Consider the following 7998-nt stretch of genomic DNA (forward strand, 5'->3'; position numbering starts at 1 on the left):
ATAAACACATGGGAATATATGGTCCAGGTTGAGAAATACTAAAATTACCCTTTAATGTCACAGTAGGATCCATTACACAATATAGTCAGTGTAATATGTGCTCTCACATAACCATCACAATACGGAGAGGCCTAACAGTAAAATATATAGCGCTTTTAATGAGGCTGACTTTATGAAGGCTATTTTTAGCTGATCACATCTCCCACGTTCACCTTATCCTGCAGAACAGACCTAATATGGGCTGTTTTTTGTTACAGTGCATCCATTAGTCAAGCCAATAAAAGGAGAATGACAAGAGACAGGACTGCACATATGTTGTATATTGCTTTAGAGTTGGAGTGCGCTGTTTAATTTAAGACGTCTAACAGAGGCAGTCTGTCTCCTGGCGGATGATTTCCAGAGACATGCATCACCTGTTATCTCCACATTTGGACTTAGCATCTCTCTTCATGTCTTAGGGAAGCTTGAGCTCAATCGTAACCATCTGTGAATGATTAATCATCCAGCACAGGTTACTCATGTTTTAAAGATCGCATGCAAAGAAATTATAATTGATCTTGAGCAGCTATTTTCCACCAGACAGTGGTGCGGCATGCTATTACTTTACCTCACGTGGTTAGTGAGTCTCTCCAGGTGCTACATTTGGAGGATGAAAGCATGTTAGTCCTGGATTTGTGCGTATCTCTATCGCAGCCTTACAGGCACAACTGAGCTTATGTGTGACTTTGCTCTTTAACAGAATACAGCTGATGCAGTATGTCATCTACGGCATTGCTTCGTTTTTCTTCCTGTACGGGATCATTCTGCTGGCTGAGGGCTTCTACACGACCAGCGCAGTCAAGGAGCTGCACAGCGAGTTCAAGACCACCATCTGTGGACGCTGCATCAGTGGAATGGTATGTTAATACAACCACACTGCTGTGTCCAGCCTGATATTTAAACACAATGTGCTTAAAAAAAGATTCATGCCATGTGATGGAAATATAAAGTACACACAAAGATGATGATGATAATTTGTTATCATTTTCCAGCTGGTTTAGTTTCATGGTTATCTGATTGTGCCATCTCTGTGTCATCAGTTTGTGTTCCTCACATACATTCTTGGTGTGGCCTGGCTCGGTGTGTTCGGCTTCTCCGCTGTGCCAGTCTTCCTCTTCTACAACATGTGGTCTACCTGTGCCGCCATGAAGTCTCCCATGGCCAACCTCACCAATGACTCCATCTGTGTGGATGTTCGTCAGTACGGTGAGAGAGCAGCGCATTGTCCGAGAATATGTCTTGTTTTATGAGTGCATACACTCAGGTGGCTTAGAACCAATACAATACTCTAAATTAGGGGATCCTAAATTTTTCAGCTTGCAACCCCCAATGTCTGCTTGCGAGCCCTCACCTGATGCACATCAATCAATCTTTATTTGTATAGCACTTTTCACACAAATAGAACGCAACACAACATGCTTCACACAATAAAAATAATTTTAAAAAATCCCTGTTTAAAAACTCAAAATAGTAAAAAACAATTTTAGTAAATAAATAAGTTAAAATGAACAAATAAGTAACAAATAAAAGATTATGGCAGCTAGAAAAATAGATTAATAAAAATAAATAAATAATTACACAATAAATAAATTTTTTTAAAAAGCCAGGCCAAAAAGGTAGGTGTTGAGTTTGCTTTTAAAACCATCAACAATCTGCGGCCCTTAGGTCTTCAGGCAGGTTGTCCCTCAGACGTGGACCGTAGTTATGAAATGATGCCTCACCATGAGTTTATGTCTTGTGATTGTGACCAGTTCAATCAAAGAGTTACCTTTAACAAATCATACCTGTGCATTCCTTAAAAAGTACTCCAACATCCTTTTTTTTTTCTAAATATATTTTGGGGGCATTTTTAGCCTTTAATTGACAGGACAGACAAGTGTGAAGGGGGGAGAGAGAGAGGGAGTGACATGCAGCAAAGGGCCACAGGCTGGAGTCGAACCCGGGCAGCTGCAGCAACAGCCTTGTACATGGGGCACCTGCTCTACCACTAAGCCACCGACGCCCCAAAAGTACTCCAACATCTTGATTGCACTTTGATAAAGGTTTGCAGACTTTTAAGGGACAGATAGAAATTAAGAAATGCTTCAAATCAAAGCAGCAGGGGCCAACAAATCTTTACTTTTCGTCTCTATAGGTCAGGTTCTCAAACCAGGGGTCCTACACTTCTCATAAAATAATTCGACTGCATCTTTAATGAGATCCTCCCAGGCTAATATGCCCAGGATTGTCCACACAGCCAGTTTGCAAATGTTTAATATAGGCTTGAAGTCTCAATCGCAATCTGAGATAATTACTCTCTCAGTCATGACAAAGCTCCTTCAGAACCACAAAAGACATTATACAGTAAAATTGTCTTTTCAGTCTTAGCAGTACCCTTCATGATGAGTTCAATGATCTTCTTGTGTAAGATTGGTGGAGTAGCCCTTTAAATCTTAGTTTATTCAACATTTTAGCAACAAAAAGAATTATGTTATGATTTGTACAAAGCGGACATCAACTCAGGGTTGATTATGATTCACATGGTACAGTGCATCTGAGTATAACCTTTGAATTTCATGGCTACAGGAATTATCCCATGGAACGCCACACCAGGCAAGGCCTGTGGAAATACGCTAGGTCAGATCTGCAACACCAGTGAGGTAAGACGTTGTTTGCTATCCACACACATTCTACACATGCCACACACACATCAGCGCAGGAGAGCAGCATGGCATCACTTTTTTTAACCGAAGAATAATCACTGTTGTCTTCTTCCAGTTCTACCTGTCTTATCACCTGTACATCGTAGCGTGCGCCGGGGCAGGAGCCACCGTGATCGCTCTGGTAAGCTTCCCTCCGGTCTCTCCATCCTCTCCCTTTAGTCCATCTTTGCACGGTTTGTATCGGCAGATCATGTGTCAAATGCTCCTCTTCTCATTCCCATATGGTTTGTGTAACCACACCGAGGAAGATTACACATAGGCTTTTCCTCAGCTCCGATTCCATTTGCTGTTTACCATCTGCTTAGATGCACATGGCCCTGTTTTTTATTTTAGGATGGATGGAAGAGAGTGCAGTTTGGGCTTGCTTTTTATGCCATAAAGGAGTGTAATTTCTAAAAATCACAATCATGAATTTTAACCATAAAATTACAAGAGAGATACTGTAAAATTTAAGGGATTATTTAGAGCTTTTTTGAAGTGGGGTTGTGTGAGGTACTTACCTGTTGTCAATGTATTAGATGGTGGTTGGCACGCCCCCCAGTTTAGAGAAGCAGGCAGGAGTACCGCCACAGAAGTTAAGCAATGTACTGCTGTGGATGGGGGCAGTAGCGATTTCATACAAAGTCACCTAAAAATATCATTATCAGTTTAAGTGTACACTATATTTAGAACATTTTCACTGCTTTACTTTGTGTTAGATAGCCTTTTCTGATGTGGGACTGAAGCTGTTATATTCACCTATGCGCTCTTCAAAGCCACCACACTCCTTCGACAAAAATTGTAATTTTACCTCACAGAACATGAGAGCTGCCTCTATCGGTAAGTTTGTCTTACTGTGTGGCTGTGATGAATCCCAACTAAAACTTTTAAACACCAAGTCTTAACTAACTGTTAAAGGCAGTGGTAGATCAGCAGCTCCTGTATTGTGTGAAGAAAAATTACTGTTTTTGTTAAAGGAGCCTGGTGGCTTTGAGAGGAGCACAGAAGATGGACTCATCTCCCCATTGGACTACTCTAGCCACCTAAAAGAATCAATGTCAGTGTAAGTTTACGCCATATTTAGAATATTTTCACCACTTAACTTTGCGTCAGACAGCCTTTTCTGATAGGGAACTGAAGCCTTTATCGATGCTCTTTTCAAAGCCACCAGACTCCCTTGTCAAAAACAGTCATTTTACTGCTGCTGGTCTACTGCTGCCTTGATCGATTAGTTAGTGACTTGGTGTTTAAAAGGGTTAGTTTGGATTCAACAAAGTCGCACAATAAGACAAATCAACTAACCGATCGAGGCAGCAGTAGACCAGCAGCTCTCGTTCAAAATTACTGTTTTAGTTAAAGGAGCCTGGTGGCTTTGAAGAGAGCATAGATGGATGGACCAACTTAAGTTCCCCATCGGAAACAACTTTCTGATGGCAATGTAAAGTGGTGGAAATAAGTGGTGATAATTATTTTTTAGATGGCTAAAAACGTGTTTGCCCCATTCACAACGGTACATTACTTAGCCTCTGTGCCGCCACTCCTGCCTGCTACTCCAAACTGGGGGTGTGCCGACCAACACCTACTGTTGGTAATACACTGACTATGGATCAGTACCTCATACAACCCCACTTTAAAAAATCTGAACTACCCTTTAAATTATTTCTTAACCTTTTAACATTTTACTGCTGGAAAATGATTGGTCACTTTACTAACTTGTCAGATTACAAGTGACGAGGAGGTCACAGGCATGTTCTCTTACAACCTTTTCTGTTCTCTTCCACCAGCTGATCTACATGATGGCTACCACTTATAACTTTGCCGTTTTGAAGTTTAAGAGTCGAGAAGACTGCTGCACTAAGTTTTAAACTGTTTTAAGAGCACGGTGCAGCATTCGAGGCTGCGCCGAGTAGAGACAGTTGCCACTGACAACAAATGAACTAAAAAAAAAAAAAACATCCTGACAATAGAAAAAAGTCAACATCTCTCTATTAGTAATCACATGAAGTGTAAATAGCTGACTGTATGCTTCCTTTAGCATTTTGGTATCCAGGGATATTATTGGCTTGTCTGAGGACACCTGATGAAAGTTGTCTTCAGATTGGGGTGGTGTTTAGTTGGCTGGTTTGTTCTGCTTTCCTTGGCACTCACTTATAGAAATATGTCACCATCAGATTTTTTTTTTTTTTTTTTTTTTAGAAATGTGCACAGCTAGACATCCACAACAGTGTTATTTATATTCGTAATGCATGAAGCTGATTTTGGCCTGCACAGAAGCAGTATTTCAGATTTTTTTTAAACAAAAACCTTACAGTATTAAGCTTGCAGTACCTCACCTTGCATAACAGGACGAGCATCAGTCGACTGCAGTCAGAGCTGAAATGCGAATTTGTGCATAAACTCCTGAGGCACTTGTGGAACATAAATGTAAGACAATTTTAAAAATGATTTTTTTGTAAGTAAATGAGACCAATCAAGACATCCATTATGCTCGCATAGATGTACAGTATACAGCTCTGAATTAGTCCATAAGGACATCTGATGACAAATATTAAAGGTGTTCTCAGGCTTTTACAGTTTTGATTGCCACATTAACAGTTTTGGTGAGGATGAATTCTAGTGATACGTCTGTAAAAGGACTAGCTACACAGGCAAAGTGCCTTATATCGCCTTTTATTTCTTTCCTTAGCCTTAAAATTTTGGTGCCGACACATGAAACCATGAAGTGTTCCACAGAAAATATTCAGTATTATCTCTTTTTGTCACAAGTTAGATTCTAAACTAAACTAAAAACCTTTTTATCAACTGTATTTTGCTGACGAGTATTATGGCAACCAGTTGTGTTTATTGTAGATCTCAGAGTAACTGCACAGACCTAGCACAGCACACTATGAAGGGTTAGGCCAGTACCAAGGGTTTACTTCTGCATGGGGCCCTAAGCCTCACTTTAATTTCATGTATTTTATAAATAAAAAAAAAGACATTCTCCAATTTTAGAGTAGAGTAAATGTATTTTTTTTTTCTATGAGGGCTGACGCTGATATAGCCTCAGCTATGAAGTTGATGTTTTGTTTCCTACTTTTATTCTCTCTCAAAGTGCCATTAAAGAGCCATTTGTTTTTATCTTAACACTGAGCCTGCATGCTTACATTTTTCCAGATTCTTTGACCTGTTTATAGTTACTTATACTCCATATTTCATATATTTAATTTTCTCCTAAGTTTTTGAAGACTGTAGCTTTTACTTTCTATATAAAATAAACAATCTTTGTTTACAAAAGGATCCCTACTTGGTCTATTTCTTTGACAGCAGCGTGATAGCGATCTGCATATGGATCAGGGTCAGATTCACAAAAATCTCACGCTTTGCACTAACCTCAAGCTTTTACAGCCACATAAAAACTCGCATGCACAACCTGTGGCTCTCTTTCTCTTCTCTACTCATTCTCACGCCTTTAGACTGTCATTTCTGTAGTACTGTGCGTAGCAAGATCGTAGCATAACTCCAGTATTAGTTATAATTGTAACAGTTATGTTACAATAAGTCTTTTTCAGTGATGTCTTTTGTCACCCCTGTTCGTTAAGTCTTTTTTTTAAAAAAAAGCTTAACTTTATGTTTGTGTATGTCCGTGATGTACATACTGTAGCTCTGACTCCTGTAGCTTGCTTTGCACCTTTGACATGCTCACCGGCCATCCACCTCACCCTTCTCTTCCAGATCCACTTCCTCATGATTCTCTCAGCAAACTGGGCCTACCTTAAGGATGCCAGTCAAATGCATGCCTACCAAGACATCAAAATGAAGGAAGAGCGGGAGCTGCAGGACATCACCTCACGCTCAAAGGAATGCCTCAATTCCTACACATAAGGATATTACACACTCACAATACACACACATATACACACACACACGTAAACACACACAGACACTGTGGCCAGCCACTGTGGCCCCTTTGGACCAAGACAACGCTCAGCTAAAATAACCTGCCAACTGCCGTGACACTGTGCAGTACTAACCAGGCTCCTAACAAACTAATGCATCAGTGTTGCTTTCTGCACTAACTCACCAACAAGTGGTTTTGGAACTGCTATTTAAAATCTCATTTATGCTGTTTTTTTTTTTTTTTAATTTTCTATTTTTCCGACGGAGGAAAAAAAAGCAGTTCTGAACTTTGACATTCATGTAGTGTTTGATTTTCTCTCGCCCTTTTTTATAGCCAGTTCTTGCCGCTGGCGAAGCTTGAGACATTGCACTATTCTTACACAACGCATAACGATGACATGTTTGTTTTACGGTCTTGCTCTGTCTTTCTTTTGAGCTGTGGTGGCCAGTTTTCAACAAGTTAATTTTAACATTTTATTTGTTCGTTCTCTGCAGATTAATTATACACAACATGAAAGGCCTTACATTCAGAGTGTCACTTCTAGATAGCATGTCAGAAGAACAGTCAGATTATAATGTGTTGACGCAAGACTGTGGCATGTCACGAAATGTTTTGCTATAATTGTAAGGAAAAGATGAAAAATACATTATGTGGACCCGGTTGTGTTGTAAAAGTGGTGGTATGTAACTGCATCTTAAAGGGACAGTTCACCCCAAAATCAAAACTACATATTTTTCCTTTTATGTGTAGAAAAAACTAGCAGTCGACATTGTTTTGGTGTGAGTTGCAGAATGTTGGAGATATCGGCCGTAGAGATTTCCGCCTTCTCTCAAATATAATGGAACTAGATGGCACTCAGCTTGTGGTGCTCAGAGGACCAAAATAATACATTTAAAAAAAAACAGCAGCAATGTCTCTTTCCAGAAGTCATGACCTGGTTCCTCAAGATAATCGACAGATCTTGTTGTGAGAAATGTAGGAACTATTTTCTTTCTATTGAACTACACCCGCCAACTGTATCACCATGCAGAAGGAAGTGTGCATCTACTCATGAACAAGAGGCTTGTGTTTGTGACAGCATGGGGTGTAAACATTAGTAGTAACCTCCTCGGCTTCCCGTGTTGTGAGCACGTAGTTTCATGTAGGAACTTTTTTTTTTTTTACTAAACTTCACCCAACAACAGTATCACTGCGCAGAAGGAAGTGTGCATCTACTCATGGACGAGAGACTCATGCTCATGACAGCGTGAGATGTAAACATTAATTGCTTCCTCCCCAGCTGAGCTGTAACATTAGCTAGCTCAGTGGTGCTAGGTGAGCTAGCAGTAGATGTGCGCTTCCTCCTGCGCAGTGATACAGTTGCTAGGTGTGGTCTGGTGGAAAGAAAATAGTTCCTAC

General features: G+C 40.1%; 1 protein-coding gene across 3 annotated transcripts in view; it reads left to right on the forward strand.

The window, feature by feature from the left end:
* The window catches only part of gpm6bb (glycoprotein M6Bb), a 42220-nt gene extending 34962 nt beyond the window's left edge, over positions 1–7258 (forward strand). For 2 of the 3 annotated variants that reach the window (XM_050048036.1, XM_050048035.1), the window contains exons 3-7: positions 740–896; positions 1080–1245; positions 2605–2678; positions 2797–2862; positions 6435–7258. In XM_050048036.1, the coding sequence (XP_049903993.1) occupies positions 740–896; positions 1080–1245; positions 2605–2678; positions 2797–2862; positions 6435–6584 (613 nt within the window). In that variant the 3' untranslated portion in view covers positions 6585–7258. Of the gene's footprint in view, positions 1–739; positions 897–1079; positions 1246–2604; positions 2679–2796; positions 2863–4504; positions 5997–6434 lie in introns of those variants that run through there. The other variant, XM_050048037.1, reaches the window with a different exon arrangement.
* Positions 7259–7998: the final 740 nt, after the last annotated feature.

Source organism: Epinephelus moara, chromosome 7 (genome assembly GCF_006386435.1).
Source record: "Epinephelus moara isolate mb chromosome 7, YSFRI_EMoa_1.0, whole genome shotgun sequence".
NCBI lineage: Eukaryota > Metazoa > Chordata > Actinopteri > Perciformes > Serranidae > Epinephelus > Epinephelus moara.